This window comes from Callospermophilus lateralis, chromosome 11 (assembly GCF_048772815.1).
Source record: "Callospermophilus lateralis isolate mCalLat2 chromosome 11, mCalLat2.hap1, whole genome shotgun sequence".
Taxonomy (NCBI): domain Eukaryota; kingdom Metazoa; phylum Chordata; class Mammalia; order Rodentia; family Sciuridae; genus Callospermophilus; species Callospermophilus lateralis.
Genome location: NC_135315.1, coordinates 17,969,016 through 17,986,561, shown reverse-complemented (window position 1 = coordinate 17,986,561; position 17,546 = coordinate 17,969,016). Strand labels below are relative to the sequence as shown.

At 52.0% G+C, this 17,546-nt stretch overlaps 1 protein-coding gene across 1 annotated transcript; it reads right to left on the bottom strand.

The window, feature by feature from the left end:
- Positions 1-2,045: 2,045 nt before the first annotated feature.
- Positions 2,046-9,809, bottom strand: Gfap (glial fibrillary acidic protein). The gene is made up of 9 exons (XM_076870996.1): positions 9,355-9,809; positions 8,313-8,373; positions 8,033-8,128; positions 6,746-6,907; positions 5,488-5,613; positions 5,073-5,293; positions 4,483-4,526; positions 2,741-2,826; positions 2,046-2,087 (listed from the first exon to the last, which is right to left on the bottom strand). The coding sequence occupies exons 1-9, from the start codon at positions 9,807-9,809 to the stop codon at positions 2,046-2,048; spliced, it is 1,293 nt and encodes a 430-aa protein (XP_076727111.1).
- Positions 9,810-17,546: the final 7,737 nt, after the last annotated feature.

The following is a 17,546-nucleotide window of genomic DNA, read 5'->3' as shown; positions in this document are numbered from 1 at the left end:
ATAGCTTGGGGACTGAGGAGAAGGGAAGTAGGCAGGGACACATGTTTTCTGACTTCACACTTAGGACAGAGGAGGAAGTGAACTAATACCCACCAAATCACCTGTTGCTGTTGGATCGCATTTGAGGTGCCCTTGAGGATTACTGATGGGGCACTGGTTGAGCTGTGGGTGGCACAAGAGGAAGGAAGAAAAAAGTGAAGGGAGCTAGCACATGTCTTCCTTGGCTTTCTCCCCAGCATCGTTCTGGGAATGGCAGGTAGGAATAGCAGGTGTGGGAGTAAAGATGAAGACCAGGATGGGGAATGGTGAAGGGAGCAGAGATCAAATTCTGGGCTTTCCTGAGCCACTGCACTCAGGCTGGGGATGAGAATATGGAGTGGGGAGCAGAGGCCAGGGTACCATGCCTACTGTGGCAGAGCAGGTCAGAAATGGGATTTGGTATATGGCTACTGCCATGGGGACTTGGACTCCCAAGATAATAAGAGATAAAGGGTAAGTTGAGTCTTGTCCAGTGCTACATCTTGACCCCAGCTTCCCCACCCCTGCCATGAAGAGATGAGAGTACACTCTGGGGAAGGCCATGGTATGCATCTTTATTTCTCCTCAGTGAGTAAAGATGGTGGCACTTCCCTGAAGGTTAGCAGCAACAGCAGCAGCAGATGGTAGCAAGGAGTGAAGAGAGGGCACCAAGTCTTGAGAAGAGGGAGGGATCCCCTGAGGGACCCCCCCTTCCTTCTTGGCCTCAGAGGGGAGTAGGACCATGGAGTGGGCCCTTCCAGCCCCATTTCTGGGCACAAATATCTACCACCTGCCCACCAGCCTGCCCAGGGAGAGAAGAGCAGGTGTTCTGGGGTGGAAGAGTGTGCCCGAGTGCCCCTGCTTCAGGCTGCAGGAGAATGAGCCAGTATCTTTGCTCTGCTCATGCCTCAGTTTCCCAAACTATAAATTAGGGTGCTGCCTAAAATACAGGTGGGGTACATTTTATACGCAGGTAAAAGGGGACACAAGGGGCCCTTCATGTAGGGAAGAGCAGCAGCTAGTCATTACAGGTGGGGAAGGTTAGGTGGAGGGTAGTGGCCTCACTGTGGTCAGGAGGCAGCAGTAAAGATTATGCAGCACATAAGAGGCCTTCAGAACTGAGACAGTGGTACTCTGCCCCCATGGAAAGCAGCCCTCTCTCCCCTGTTTCAGCATCTTCAAAAGGATGAGTCATTTTCTGGATTCCCATGACCCAGAGACCAAGTGTAACTGGTTACTCACAACCCCCACTCCGATGTCTGGCATCATCCCCACTGCCTCTTCACTACCAGTGTCCCTTCTACCCCAGATGGGGGAGTCTTCCTGGGTTTGACCTCTCTGTATCCACACCTAGGGGCCAGGAAGCCCCCCTCGTTGCCCTTCTAACACTCCTTCCTTCTCCACTTAACTGTAGATTCCCCGAGAGCTGAGAATCAAGCTCCTTCCTGCCTATAGACTGGTTCCCTGGATGGCAACTCAATGGGATTAAGACATTTGAATTACCACTCAGGAGGCCTACTGGGACCTTTCTCTGTAGTCTAGGTAGCAGGACTTCTCCTACATTGGTCAGGGTCATTCTAGAAGAACAAGCCTCTGCCCAGGGCTGCCTTGCCTGTGAGAACTTCCCCTTCCAGCAGCCTAAGAAAACTCAAAGCCCAGTTCCCAGAGACTCCAGAGACCTCCAGCTTTGGCAACAGTTGCCATAACAACAGGGTGATTTGTAGGTGCCCCCTGCCCTATCCAACTTATTCCTTCGCTCCCAATTTTAACCCAAGCTGCTGGCCACACTTCTAGACTGCCCCTTTGGTGTGAGTGCCCTGTTAGTTGAAGTTGCTAGGTGCTGGGTGAGTGCCATCTGGCAGGCCGAATGCTGACTGAGCCTAGGGCAGCAGACTGGTGTAGAGATGGAGGAGGGAGGGGAGCAGCAGTTAGGAATCAGGTCTGGAGAAATGAGCTATCCAAGGAGAAGCAACTATACTGCTCCCACTACAGGCCCCTCATGCTGTGGGGCCACCTGGTGGCCCACCTCACATCACATCCTTGTGCTCCTGCTTGGACTCCTTAATGACCTGCAGGGGACAGGGAAGGTGCACAGTGCAACAGTTTAGGAGCTCACCAACTCCAGGTCCCCCATGCTAAGCTATGTAACTTATGTAAGGCAAGTACCCAACCATCCTAGAACTTTCTTTTCTTAAGACCGCCTTTCATTGTGCAGTGGTCGGAGTGGGTAGTAAAGGAGAACTTGTACAGTGCTTAGCACCATGCCTGGCACACAGGGCTTATGGTATAAGAGTAGCCTTACTTTTGCTGCCACTCCAACTGGGAATGCCAAGGGGGCAGCATGCCAAATCCCTTCTCCTGTCCTTCTGGCAGATTCCTTTGAATAAAATTTGAAAGTCTTTCCTCTTCCCAACTTTCCCAGCCAGAGTTGGGAGTGAAAGCTACTAGCTTTCCTTCCTCTCTCTCCCAGTCCTATTTCCAGAAGCACCTGAGTCAGGAGGGTGAGAAAGGGAGAGAGCCTGAGTTGGGACCCAATCCAGTGGCCTAGATCCTTTCACTGCCCATGGAGACTGAAGAAAGGAGTGATATTCAGGCTCCTCCCCAAAGTCCATAGCACTCCAGGAGCTCTTGGGAGTCACCGAGGATCTCCTGTGTGCCTGGCCCAGGCTTTCTTCCAGAGCCTTGCCAAGTATCCCCGGACACAGCCAGAATCCCTCCTCACCTCGCCATCACGCATCTCCACAGTCTTCACCACAATGTTCCTCTTGAGGTGGCCTTCTGACACGGACTTGGTGTCCAGGCTGGTTTCTACAGGTGTTGGGAGAAGAGGCCTCCCGTGGGTCCTCAGGACACTACACATCCTCTCCTACACCCAACTTCCCCATCACACACACGAATCACCAGCACAAGTGCCTATCCATCCAGGCAGGGAGAGTCCCTGCTCTTCCAAAAGGGCTAGAGACCTCCCAAGTCCCCATGGTGCTGGGCACATCCCACTGCGATCCAGTGCTCTGCCATCTCTGACCTGGCTTCATTTAAATCCCTATCTGGCTTTCTGGCAATCCAGTACTGCATCAGAGAAGAAGCACGTGGGCTTTGAAATCTGGTGGACCAGAGCTTGAGCCCTAGCTCAGCCACTAACCAGCCATATGTACAAAATAATTGACCTCAGCCGTATTGCAGAATGGGGAAGATGGTCTCTAGGTGGCAGTAAGAAGGTGATTAACTAAAATAATGTATGTAAAGCATCTGGCACATATTAGTAATTGATACGTATAGGTCCCTTCCCCTTTCTTACTTGTCTGTCACTTATGTGATCCCTCAATGTCTAGCACTCAGCAGATTTTCACTACCTGGTCAGCATGGTTAGATTTCTGATGCTGAATTAAGCCTTGGAAACACATCTGGTGTTCCTAAATATCCTCACCCAGAAGAAGAGAATTTTCTTTCCTTATCTATCATTGATGGCCACATATCAACAAAAAAGTAATTTAGTCTCCCCTTAGAGAGAAAAATATAACATGTCACACTATTATTTAAAATTAAGAGCAGAGAACATAAAATTTCATTCACTACAAGAGTAGCACTCCTGAGGGAAATAATCCTCTGGGCTGCATTGCACTGAGAAGAGCAACAGAGCCTTGGGGACAGATGGATCAAGCATAAAACCTGGCCACCAGGCACAGCAAGACCCAAGGGGACTTCCCAGTGACAGAGGAGGTGAGGCAGAGGCTGGCATCTGATGAGAGCATCTCATCTGAGTACCCAGGGACTTGCCACCTTTAACACTGGCCAGATCTGCTAGTTTAACCTACAGTTACCCTGTGCTGGGCACTGAGGTTCCTGGGAAAGTGACACAGTTCTGGTCCTTTAGGACTCCTGGGAGGAGTGAGCCCAAGAGGACCAGGAAAATGGGCTTGCTGAGACTTGCTTGCTCCCTGTCAAGCTGAGAAAAGCACTCATTTGAGAGGCAGGCAGCTAACCGAGAGCCGACGGGGCTCCATTTACAATCTGGTGAGCCTGTATTGGTATAACTTGTATTGTGAGCCTTTTGAGATGTCTTGTGACCTTGTGACCTTCCCCTTCTTTGGTGCTTTTGCCCCCTGTAGTGACAAGCAGTTGGAAAAAAAAAACCAAAAATATGAAACACTCAAAAGGGCAGACCTTGCCCAAGGCATGCAGAGCAGGCAGAGGCAGAGACCTCATCCAGTTCTGCTGTGGAATGGGGTGTAGGGAGGGGAGGAAGGGACACAGGCAGAGCAAGACAAGAGCAGCAGCAAGCCCCACCTGTGAGTGCCAGGGATGCTGTGTTCTGGGTAGGAGCTCTGCAGTGAATCATGAAGACCCTCAGGGAAAGCCCAGACCTCTTTCCCCTGGTCTCTGGCCCCAGGCCAGAACAGCCCATGATCTTGGGGGAGGAGGTGGGCATCCAACACCCTTCCTACAAAGGCCCACTCTACTGACCTCGGATCTGCAGGTTGGAGAAGGTCTGCACTGGAATGGTGATGCTGAAAGACAGCAAAGGGATGGGGTTACCAGGCTGCCCTAGGACATCCCAGGCCAGGTTCTGGACAAGGGTTGGCATGACAACCTAAAGGGCCATTTGCCATGCCAGGAGAGTCTCCCAAGCTTTCTGCAGCAGCCAGTGCTCTCTGCGTAGCTCCAAAAGTGTGCCAGAGTTTTGGGTGTTATCTGCCAAGGAACATGTTCCACTAAGGAGAATGGAGACTTGCATGGCAGAGGAGAGGAGAAAATGGTGAAAGTGCCAAGAATTGGAAAAGATCAGTCAGGGGAACAGAAGTCCAGTCTTTGTTGAGAGGCTGAGGAGTGAGACCCTTAGTTTGGAGGGTGACCAGGTACCCCCCACCCTGGGACCTAATCAATATTGGTTGGAGCCATTCATCAGACATCTATTGAATAGTACTGTGTGTTGGTCAGGCAATGTGCTGGGCACTGGGTGGGAGAATAACTGGACCCAAGGATGGATCACTCTCAGGCCCTGAAGGGAGGGAGGCAGCAGGGAGAATTTCCCGAGGGCTGTGGTCTCCGCTCACCGGTTCTCCTCGCCCTCCAGTAGCTTCCTATAGGTGGCGATCTCGATGTCCAGGGCCAGCTTGACATTAAGCAGGTCCTGGTACTCCTGCAGGTGGCGGGCCATCTCGTCTTTGAGGCTCTGTCCTTCTTCCTCCAGACGGGCCAGGGTCTCGTGGTAACTCGCCGCCTCCCGCGCGTGGCGCTCCTCCTGCTCGCGCATCTGTCTCTCCAGGGACTCGTTCTGTGGGATGTAGCCGCCTGTCCCTCGGGGCCCCGGGCATGCTGCGCAGCGCTGGGACTTCTGCGTGACTCTGAGAGGCTTCGAGCCCCGGCCTCCAGCCCGGAGTAACATCGGAGCCCCGCCCTCAGCCAGGTTCCTACTCAGGCCCTTTTCTTTTAGCATCTCCTAACATGGTGGTGACCCCCACTGCTCACCGTTCCACGCAAGGACTCCAGGTCGCAGGTCAAGGCCTGTAGCTGGCGCCGGTAGTCATTGGCCTCGTGCTTGGCCTGGCGGAGCAGCTCGGCGTTGCGGGCGGCAGCATCTGTGAGGTCAGCAAACTAGAAGGGGAAAGAGCCCTAACTGAGGGGTGGGCCCCGATACATATATCCAGGGGATCCGCGTGGGCCCGAGGAGACTGCTGGGAAATCACGGAGATGGGCATGACCCAGGTCACCCCCAGGACACTGGCCCTGGCAGGGATTATTCCCAGTGACAGTGACCCCTGATTGGAGACACAGTAGTCACTGCTGTGCCTTAGCCTCTAGCACAGTACCTGTTCAGCCGGCGAATGAATGACCAGGGCCAAAGGATCTTGAACCTCTGTGCTGGCTGCCCTGTCTATGGGCCTGAAACCCGTCCCCACCTTGGATAGTAGGTCCTGGCCAGCAAAGCCCTGAGTGCTAATAGCCCTTTCCCCCAGCTTGCACTCAGCATTCCAGCAGGCCTTGACCCTACTCAGACTGTCACAGGCTTTTGCTGCTCACACCCCTCAGCCCTGGCGCCCTGGATCAGCACCTCCAAGTACTACCTCTCTGTGTTCTACCTTCCAGCCTCCTAACAAACTCTGCTGTCCCTCTTCTCTTTATATAGGTAACCTACCTGTTCTTTCTAGCTCAAATGTCCCCCACCGGACTTCCCTAGTTCCAACGGTGCAAATAAACTGCCCTGTGGTGTTTCTCTATGCAGCCCTATTTAGGTCCATTATCACATCCCCCTGCTCAGATGCCTCTCTGTATCCCAGCAAATAACCTGGCATGCAGTAAATGCTCCATAACCCAGCACGCAGACTGGCAGAGGCATCAAGAATGCAGGCTCCCAAGTGAAATGGGATAGGGTTGGAAATCCTACTTTACCACATAGGAGCTTTGTGGCTTTGGGCAAGTTGGTTAACCTCTCTGGGTTTCAGTTCTCTCATCTCTTGAAGAATAGTGCTTCATGGTAAGATAATCCACTCAAAGCACAGGGCCTGGCATACAACAATGTTAGTAGCACAATAGTAGTAATAGCAGGAATAATATTAATGAGTACTTTTGGAAGTAGTAGTGCCTGTGTGACCTGGGCAGGTTATCTTACTTCTCTGGGGAGGTCGGTCACTGAGAGGATATTCCTCTAGCTTCCTCCTCCCTCCTTCCCCTGTCCTCTTGTATGGAGCAAGGAGGGCTGACTGAGGAGCCCCACAAGCAAGGCTACCTTGGACCGGTACCACTCCTCTGCCTCCTGCATGTTGCTGGACGCCACTGCCTCGTACTGCGTGCGGATCTCCCTCAGGGCTGCTGTGAGGTCTGGCTTGGCCATGTCCATCTCCACGTGGACCTGCTGTCGGGCTAGCTGTTCCTGGAGTTCCCGCACCTCCTGGCCAGGGTGAGAGGAGGGGTACCAGGGGTCAGGGCTCCAGGTGTAGGCTTCAGCTGGGATTCTCACAGCATCACACCCTCTTTTACCTGCCCCTGGGCCAGGAGCATTGGCAAAGGGAGATGAGACAGCCCTTGTTGGAGTAAGTGGCATGGCCCAGACTAAGAGAAGCAGGAGAGAGAGTTCGTCATTGTCCTTCCTGGGCTGGATAGGTAGGAGGCAGGTGCTGAACATGCGCCTGTGGGTTTCCAGGTTCCATGGGGCTGTGGATTGTGAATCCAGAATTGGAGGTCAGAGATTAGTGGGTTTTTTTTTTTTTTTTTTTTTTTTTAAAGAATGGCTCTCGTTTTACCTGGGGATGTAGCTCAGCAGTAAAGCATTTAACTAGCATGTGCAAAACAAAAAACAAAAACAGAGAGAAAAAGAATGGCTCTCATTTTAGTGGAGACAGAGGGCAGTGGGGAATCAGAGACTAACTATGTGACCTTAGGACTTTTAAAAACTTTTTTTAAAAATTTTGAAACAGGGTCTTACTAAGTTACCCAAGCTCCCTCAGCCTTAGATCATTTCTTTTCTTTCTTTCTTTTTTTTTTTTTTTTTTTGGTCCTGGGGATTGAACTCGGGGTCACTTGACCACTGAGCCAAGTCCCCAGCCCTGTTTTGTATTTTATTTAGAGAAAAGGTCTCACTGAGTTGCTTAGCACCTCATTTTTGCTAAGGCTAGTTTTGAACTTGCAATCCTCCTGCCTCAGCCTCTCCAGCCACTGGGATTACAGGCATGTGCCACCATCCCCGGCTAGGACATTTTTTAACTTTTATAGACTTCAATGTCTTTCTCTGTGAAAAGAAGGTAGCTGGAAGAGCTCCTATCTCATAGGGATGATGTAAAGAAAAACCCAGGCAGCAAGGCCTTGCACTTGTCAGTTCAGGGGGCATGTCTGTGCCTTTCACCAGGTGGTGGGGATGCTCTCTGTCTCTGCCTTCACTTTCTGTCTCTGTCTCTCTCTCTCATTTTCTTTCTGCTGCCAATCTGCTTCCTCTGTCTCAGAGTATCTCTGTCTCTGTCTCTCTCAGTGTGTGTATCTCTCTGTGTGTTGGGCTTCCCTCCCTCTGCCCTGGCCTCACCTCCTCATGGATCTTCCTCAAGAACCGGATCTCCTCCTCCAATGACTCAATCTTCCTCTCCAGATCCAGACGGGCCAAGGTGGCTTCATCTGCCTCCTGGAGTGGAGATGGGGCATTGGGCCACTCTGACTCCAGGCTCCTCCTCTCCATTCCCCAGCCTTGTCTTACCCCTCCTTCTGGGGTGTTGGGATGCAGCACACTGTTCTGAAGGGCTAGGCTTGGGGGCTGTGTTTGCCATCAATCCTTCCCCCTCCCTGACCCTCCCCTCCACCTTTCTGACCTGTCTATAGGCAGCCAGATTGTTCTCGGCCTCCAGCCTCAGGTTGGTTTCATCCTGGAGCCTGGGATGGGGAGCAAATTCCTGGATCCAGGATCTTGTAGGATTCTTGGATCTTGCCCCTATCTCCCTGGAGGTGGCTATCACAGAGACCCTCCCCCCCCCAGGATCAGTAGAGTAGCAGGAGGAGTGAGGGTCAGAGAGGGGTCCTAGACAGAAGCCTTGACTGGGATCATGAGCAGACAAAGGCTTTTGCTTTAACTCATCACTAAGACGCCTTGTCAGGGTAGTGCACCTGATTCTGCTCACACAGGCGCATCCACCAGTGTGCACTTGCTGCTGCATGCTCGACACACATCCTCCCACATTGGAGGGTGCACGTACATGCCCACTGTTCAGCAAATCACCATGCCTCTGGGGTTTCCTCTGACACCAGGTACTACCTTCTGAGATGAATTTTACTGTGATCTCTGCTTGATAGCCATACAAGTCAAAGTGATTTGAATATTATCAGAGGCCAGTGATATGTAGTCACCTCTGTTCTGCACCCAGACCTGCCTGCTCTTTCCCCCACTTCCTTTACCCTGGAGCCCAAGCCTCTTTGTAGACACCCACCTTCTCCTCTTGTCACTCCTCCTTTGTATAGACCCAGACCCAGAATAGGTGACAACTCCCTCCCATCACACACACACACACACACACACACACACACACACACACTTCTCAATGCCCAGAGAATCAAATGCAAAACCTCTGTCTAGTGGGGCCCTTGGCTGCCTGGCATAGCCTTCCCCTGTGGGGATGTACCCAGAGTGTCTGGGAAGAAGTGTCTGGAAGAAGTCCTTTGGGAATCAGATTCCTGAGGTCTTAGATTGCTACCTGGTCCCTCCCAGGAGCATGATAGCCCCCACTTTTCCAGAAGTGGGGAAACCCAGGGAGCAAAGAGGCTGAGCCCTTGTCCAAGACTGCAGCCCTGCAGCTTCGCCCTCTCAGAGGCTCCATCCTCTTTGCTCACCAGCCCCCTTTCCCTGCCCCAGCTCCTCACTTCTGCCTCAGGGTGCCCAGGTCCTGTGCCAGATTGTCCCTCTCCACCTCAAGCCGGGCGCTGTTGGCAGTGAGCTGATCAAGCCGCAACCGCAGCTCCCGCAGCTCAGCTTGGTAGACATCAGCCAGCTTAGTGGGCTCCTTGGCCCGAAGCTGGTTTAGCTCAGCAGCCAGCGCCTTGTTTTGCTGTTCCAGGAAGCGAACCTTCTCGATGTAGCTGGCAAAGCGGTCATTGAGCTCCATCATCTCTGCCCGCTCACTGGCCCGGGTCTCCTTGAAGCCGGCATTGAGTGCCCCAGCCAGGGAGAAGTCCACCCGGGCTGGGATTGGAGGGTGCATTCGAGCCAGGGTAAAGCGGGAGCCAGGACCTAGGAGGTGGCTGGGACCCAGGCTCCGAACCAACATCTCGGAGGAGGTGTAGGACCGACGAGCAGAAGTGACTCGTCGCCGCTCCATCCTGCTTTGCCTCTGCTGACTCCTGGGATGTGAGGGCTTTATGGGAGAGTGGACCAGCCTGGCCCTGCCTGGGCTGCCCTGGCGACGCCCCCTGGCATAGCCTGAGGGGGTGGGGCTGGGCTGCAGCCCAGCCACGGGAGAGTTCTCTCACCCCACCAAGGTCACTATACCAAGAGGCAGGGCTTCCTGTTACCTAGGGCTGGATGCTGGGGCTGGAGCCCTGATCAATGAGCAAGGAGACCCTCTCTCTAGGAAGGAGTCAAGAAAGGACTGGGCCTGGGCTGGGGGTGTAGTTCAGTCGGAGAGAGCTGTCTAGCATGCAGGAGGCCTTGGGTTCAATCCTTAGGACTATACATATGCATGCATGTGTGCACGCACATGCACATAAGAGCTGTGCCAAGTGACCTCTGACCTGCTTCCAGGCCTTCCCTTACTCCACATTCCCTCTTCCTGTGCCTGCTAAATGCAGGGAATTAGGTGAAGAATGAACCTACGCCATGCTGCAAAGAACAGCCTATGCTACAGTTTTCTGCTGAGCACTATTCCAACAGGTATCCAGAGTCATGCCCTCTAAGCACAGAGGTCCTGCTTTTCTGCTTTCTCCCCATTCCCTGGAATTTCTAGAGGGGCAACTAAGGTTTCTATATAGCTATGGGAAAGAGATGTAGAGATCCTGATAGGGCAGGAGGGACAGGCCTTCTCCCTGAGCCTCTCTTTAGCCCTGTGTTTGTCCTGCCGGCTCCCCTCTGCTTGCCTGGCCTCCCTGCACAGTCTCCCAGAGCCTGGTCCCTGACAGCTCCACAAAGCAGTTACGAATGAGCTGGCAGTTCCAGCTCGAATCTTTGTTCCTGTTACACCCTGTTTCCCTGGTCACCCCTCACTCTCCCCCTGAAGATTTATGTCTTTTAAGTTCCCACACATCAGGCTGAGATGGGAAAGACCTCTTGGAATGGGTGGGTTTGGGAATTCAGGAACCACTGGGTTTAATTGGGAACATAGGTCCTTGGTCCTGTTGCCCCTTGAGACTTTAGGTCCATCCATCCTGTCCAGTCTGGTCCCACCCAGGCGCCAAAGCCTTCTGTGCCCAGATAGTGCTGTTCCCCCAGTACTCTGTCCTTGCTGCCCAGGCTTGAGCTTCTGATCTCTACTCCAGGGCACTTGCTGAATGGAGCTTTGTTCTCCACCGCCAGCGTGGGCGCCATACAGCAAGGGCAGTCCCCAGAGGCCTGTACGGCTTTTATCCCAGGATTCCAGGATGTCAGGCTGGGGTACAGTGCAAGCCCCCTTGCTCAATGGGCTTCTCGGAAAGCATCTGAAGAGGGCTGGGGTGCAGCAGGAAGCAGGCTGTGTGCCCACCCTGACTATTGTGTCTGTGCCAAGGTGAGTCACTCAGCAGGCACAAGGAGGAGACTCTGGGGGTAGCCAGCCCAGCACCGCCAGGTCTCCCACTTGCAGACAAGGCCTGGCTGCTTGCCCTAGCCCCAACTCTCAAGCCAGCTCAGGCCCCCAAGCTCCAGTAAAAACAACACCCTCAACTCCACACCAGGGGACATGTTTTTCAATTGGACATCTGATGATCTGGCTACTAAGGTTTCCCTCAATGAGTCCCAGTGCAGAGAGGGAGGTGACAGCCTTGGGCTCCAATGACATTTGCCCCTGGCCTGAGTAGTGTCATGATGTGGGAAATCCTGAGGAGGGGGTCCTGGTGACCTTCCATCCTGATGTGGGTTGGGAGGCTGGGGAAGGACAAGGTACTTTAAAGAAAGAGCAAGACAAGGCAGGAGACTTTGTCCCCAGCCTCATCTCTGGGGTGGCCTACCCTTCCTAGCTGCCCAACAGGAAATAGTGTGTGGTCTGCCTTCTTTAAGGTAAATCGAAGGGAAATATGGGCAAAGAGGTCCTGGAGGGAAAAGATACAATAAGAACAGAGGGTGCTCATCACTGGAGCTTAGAGACTTGCTCCTGTGCATGCAGACATGAGTTTGTTTTAGCACCAGCACATGGGGTCACCCAGGCTCCCCACCCTTGGCCTTCTCCTTGTGCCCTGTTATAGCCCAGTTCCATCCTCAACTCCCACAGGATCCTGAGACCCCTCCGACAATCAGCCCCAAACTCTCTCAGGAATCTCACCAGAGACAAAAGTCAGTCATGGTTGTTTTGCAAACTTTCATAACCATTATTTTTTGTGAAATAATTATTGTAGAAAAATCGGAAAATACAGATAAGTAATACAAAAGAATTTAATTAGGGGCTGGGGATGTGGCTCAAGCGGTAGCGCGCTCGCCTGGCATGCGTGCGGCCCGGGTTCGATCCTCAGCACCACATACAAACAAAGATGTTGTGCCTGCTGAAAAACTAAAAAAAATAAATATTAAAAAATTCTCTCTCACTCTCTCTCTCTCTCTCTCTCCACTCTCTCTTTAAAAAACAAAAAGAATTTAATTAGCCATAATTTTACCACATGGAGATAGATACCAGCTTTTTTCTACACATATAAACTCAATTTTCCAAAATAGGCTCATGCTGCACAAATTATTTTGTAATTTGCTTTTCTTACTCAACAATATGTTGTGAACATCTTTCCATATCAATAAATATTTATCTACATCATCATTTTAACAGCTGCATGGTTTTCTACTATCTGTGTTCATTTAACCAAGCCCTGTTGTTAGACAGTTACGTTTGCCTTTCTCTCTCTCCTAAACTGTCCTCATGCCCATCTGCCCCAGACAGACACAGCCACCGGAGCAAGGCAGCCCTCAGCCCTCCCAGCCTCTAATGGGACACCCATCCTTCCAGTCTGGTTTAGGGCTCATTCTCTGAGGTGCCTCCTCTTCTGCTTCTCCAACAGGAAGGCCCCAACATCCAAAGCCTCAGGCCAAAGCCTAAGCCGACTGGTAGATAGATGCCTGGAGATATATATATATATATATATATATATATATATATATATATATATTTTTTTTTTTTTTTGGTGAAGGGCGTGTACTGGGGATTGAATCCTGGAATGCTTAACCACTGAGCCACATCCCCAACCCTTTTTAAATATTTTATTTCAAGACAGGGTCTTGTTGGGTTACTTAGGGCTTCACTAAGTTGAACTTGTGATCCTCCTGTCTCAGGCTCCTGAGCTGCTGGGATCGAAGACACACCTGATGTGTTTCAGATGTGTCTTCACAGAGTCTGCAGCCAAAATATGCTCTGCCTCAAGCTGATGTGGGGACAAGATGACCTCTTTGTGCTCCTCTCCCTGAACCAGAATCTTTTAGATGAACTCCTGCATACAGGGCAAATCCCGAAGTCCTCCTGAGACAAATCAACCCCTCTCAGGCCTCAACCCACACAACATGAGGTTCTTATGATTTCCAAATACGCCAGTCTCTTACTCAAGTGACCATTTTCCCCCTTAACTGCCTCCTAGTGGCTCTGCTTGTGCTTTTGCCCCCACCTCTCACCCAATGCCTGCCCATCATGTGATGAACAAGCTGGGTAGGATGGATAAAGAGCCTTAAAGTCCCTCTGGTTGGCCCCTTAGTTCCCACCAGAGGAAGAGAGCTGAGTCCCAGTGCCACTAGATGGCAGTGCTCAGCTGCCCACGTCTGGCCACAGCAGTGCGCAGGAAGGGAAAAAGTCGCTGTGGGATTTCTAAAACCCACGTTTCTAAAACCCGCTGTGGGTTTTCTAAAACCCACGTTTGTATCACCAAGAAAGATCAACCCTTTATTCTCTAGACTTGCCTCTGACTGCTATGATTGTGTCCTCCACAGCGCAAAGCCTTTGCTCCTCAATAGCTGTAAAGTCAGATGACTTGAGGAACCTTCTCTGAGTCTCCATTTCCACATCTGTAAAATGGGGATTTGCCATACCTATTTCTCCAAGATAATTGTGAGGATAAAATCAGTGAAAATTAGCTGGGCACGGTGGCGCACACCTGTAATCCCAGCAGCTTGGGAGACTGAGACAGGAGAATTGCGAGTTCAAAGCCAACCTCAGCAACTGAGGCACTAAGCAACTCAGTGAGACCCTGTCTGTAAATAAAATACAATAGAGGGCTGGGGATGTGGCTCTGTTCTTTTGGTAACAGAAACTGAACTCAGGTGGAGTACCCCTGAGTTCAGTTTCTGTTACCAAAAAAACCCAAAAAACAATCAAAAAATCAGTGAAAATTGGACAGGGCAGGTGCCTTTGACAAATCATTCCGTTTAATAACACCTACCGCGTGCTTTACCTGTCTAATGCTAGTGCATCTGGGATGGGTTTGGCTGGGAGAAGTGGGAGCTGAGTGGGGGTGGCCATGTCCTACTGGCTGCATTGGGACTATGTGGGCACCACCCTGGCAGTGTGGACAGCAGATGGGCAGCTGCTAGTGAAGAGGGAGGGAATCAGCACAATTTGCCCTCAAACACCCAGTCATTAGTGGCTTTAGGTTCTCCAGGGAATGCATGCAAGTGCCTTCTGTCAGCTCTGCAAACTTGGAGCAGAGGTTAGCAGAGTTGTTTCCTAACTTGCATTCTCTCCTCCCTGACATCTGCCTTTCCTCATCCCCAGACTTGAGGCCCACGACTCCATCCAGTTCCAGAAGCTCTGGATATGTTGACACTTCTCATGGGTGTGGGTCTTGTCTGCACCTCAGCCTGAGGACTCCCAAGGACAGGGTCCATGTCTCCCCCGACAGATGGGGGCTTCCTGATCCTGGGACCTATGTCTTCCCTTCAAATCCAGGTTTGCCTAAGAATGTAGAATCTTCCTCTGCCTAGACTAAGGCACCTTGGACCAGAGCTCCCTACCACTGGACCCCATGGTTCCTGGAGTCAGGGTTTGTCTCCTCCTTCATTTGAAGGGGGCAATCTCAGAGCAGGGACGATTCCTTCTCCCCCTGCTCAGCCCATGCCCAGTCAGGCTTTTCTGTTTAGAAATGACCTCTGTGGCTACAGGACAGTTCCAGGCTGAACCCCAGACTCCATCCCCTCCTCTTCACTGGCCCCTCTCAGCATGTTCTTAGAGGCATAAGCTCACTCACCTTCACAGACCCCAGGGTTAATAAGCTGGGGCCCTTTCTCCCTGCTTCTCCTCACCCCAGCCAGGGCTGGCTCCAGCCTGCCCCTCACTCCCAGCCTCTAACCCTGAGATAGGCTTTTTAATTGCTTTCTTGGATCTGTTCTGTTCCCTGCTCCCCTCCCCTCCTGTCCCTGCCTGATTAGGTCCTTCTGGGAGGGCAAGAGGTGGGGGACCAGATGTGGCCCTGGTGGGAGGAGAGGGATGGGGGGCTGGGTAGCCTTTTATTTCCAAACCAGCAGTTCTCCAAATGGACCAGATGAACAGGGCAGGAGGGATGCACCTGGCTGAGGGGAGTACTTAGTTGAGGGAGGGGTGCTGGAAAGCACAGCCATAGCCAGAAGCCCCTGGGGTGACTCTGGTTCCTTTCTCCCCCCATGACCTTTGTCTCAAGTCTTCCTGGGCCCCTCTTCACAGAAGAACTATGCAGGAGGAGAAGACAACTACAAACTAGATTCTGGCTGGGAACCAGGATCCCCTACACGCAGCCAAGAGGGAGAGGCCCATTCCTGGGGGAATCTGGGGACTGACAAGCAGGGCTCTGGGACAGGACTCCTGAGTTAGCTGCTGTCAAGGAGGCTCCCCAGGTGGTGATGTCCCCTGTGAGGGCCAAGCCGAAGCTGGGTGGAGGCTGGACTCAAAGAGAAAGCCCTGTTCTTTCCCTTTGACAGGTACCAACACCACTGGAGAATTTGGCTAACACTCAAGTGTCAGGGACAGGTGCCATCCTGACTCCTTGCATGGCGGGATCATGTCTTATTCTGCGTTGGCAGCTCTTGGCACTGAGCCTGGTTCTATGAACTGGGCAAAATTTGTACCCGAGGAAGGGCCAGGCATGAGTTTCAGGATGAGAAAGGAGGTGAGTGGAGGGGCTTGGGGAGAGGGGCTCCTAAACCCACGGAAATAGAGTGAGGGCTAGGATGAGGCAGAGGTGAGGGGGTGTTAGGCCAAGCTGGGCCTGCAATGAATGGGAAGCCATCGATTGCCATGTCTCATGGATGATTCTCTTTATGTAAGAACAATCCAATCCAGAGAACAATCCAGAGCCTCACTGCCCACTAAGGTCAGCTGAGGGTTGGCTGTCAGCTTGCTGCCCCCCTCAGTCCCTGCCCGCTCCCTGCAAAGCCAGGCTGCCTCTGGCATGAGGGACACCACACAGCGAGCGCTCTCAGCCCGACCTCCCATGATTGAGGGCAGGAGCTGCACGTGCTTAACTCCATCAGCACAGTCTTTGTGCATTTAATGGGTCACCCGAGAGCATATTTTGCACCACAGAGCCACAAATGTTTGCCAAGAGGATGGCTGGCTGCCGGACATCCTTGTCAAGTGTGACCTCTCCCACTCTAGGACTGCCCCCAACCCAGGCAAATTCTGCCTCGCGCAAGGACCCTATTGTTTGGAGGTTGCCCTCCTGGCCCTAGTCACCAGCCGCCTTGCCCTGTGCCTGCTGCCTCTGCCCTTCCAGGGTGACGGTGATGATCAAATGAGATAATATATGTGAGGGCCCCAGGAAATGGGGAAGTTATTCAATTTGAATCCAGCCAACATTCAGTGAGGCCTCCCGAGGTCAAGGCACCATGCCAGGCTGCCAGGGGCTACAGATGTGAAACTGACTGATTCCAAGGGAATCACAGTACACAAGGGGAAAAAACTCATTAAGGCTAATTGGAGAGGCGGGAACCCCAGGCATGGGAAAAGAAATGATGTCTGTTCACTTCCAAAGGGAAGCAGCCCAACATTAAGTAAAGAACTAGACCCCGGGGGGTTGGATCCCAAGCACATGCTGTTTAACTGTGGGCAGGTTTGGTGAACCCTTTTTTGGGTCCGTTTCCCATTATCCACCTCGTAAGGCTGTGAAGCTCCAAGAAGTCCAGCAGCTGCAGGAGTATTCTTCCCCACACCTCCAAAAAGGGACTGGGACTGAGCAGGAGGGGTACACCAAGCAGACAGGGAGGCTGGTCCCCCAGAACAGCTAGGACTGCCTTGAACTTAGCAGTGTTATTTACACACTACTCACAATGTGCTAAATACCCCTAACATGTTTGTTTTCAGAAGCAAGTTAAACACAGATTCCTGTAATTTTATTTACACTATTAATTCATTCAGTCAACCATGTCTTCATGGAGAGGAGAGAGATAACTATGTTCTACACAATCCACTGAGTGGAAAGGAAGGCAGGCCCCCAGCCCCCTTGCACTGGGTTCCAGCAGTGGGACCTTGAACCACTAAAAAAAAAAAAATAATAATTCTCTCCAGTCAGGCACAGTGGCACAGAATGCCTGAAATCCCAGTGACTCAGGAGGCAGAGGCAGGAGATTTGCAAATCTGAGGCCATCCTGGACAACTTAGTGGGACCCTGTCTCAAAAATAAAAAAGGGCTGGGAATGTGGCTCAGTGGATTCAACTCCTAGTACCAAAAAAAAAAAAACAAAACTCTCCTTGGGGCTGGGGATGTGGCTCAAGCGGTAGCGCGCCCGCCTGGCACCTCAGTACCACAAATAAACAAAGATGTTGTATCTGCCGAGAACTGAAAAATAAATATTAAAAAAAGTCTCTCTCTCTCTCTCTCCCCCTTTAAAAAAAAACAAAAACAAAAACCTCTCCCTGACTGCAGGACTCCAGGCAACCCACCCCTGAGGTGGTAGCACGGACCAGATCCCCAGATGAGGTTGCTTTTTGACC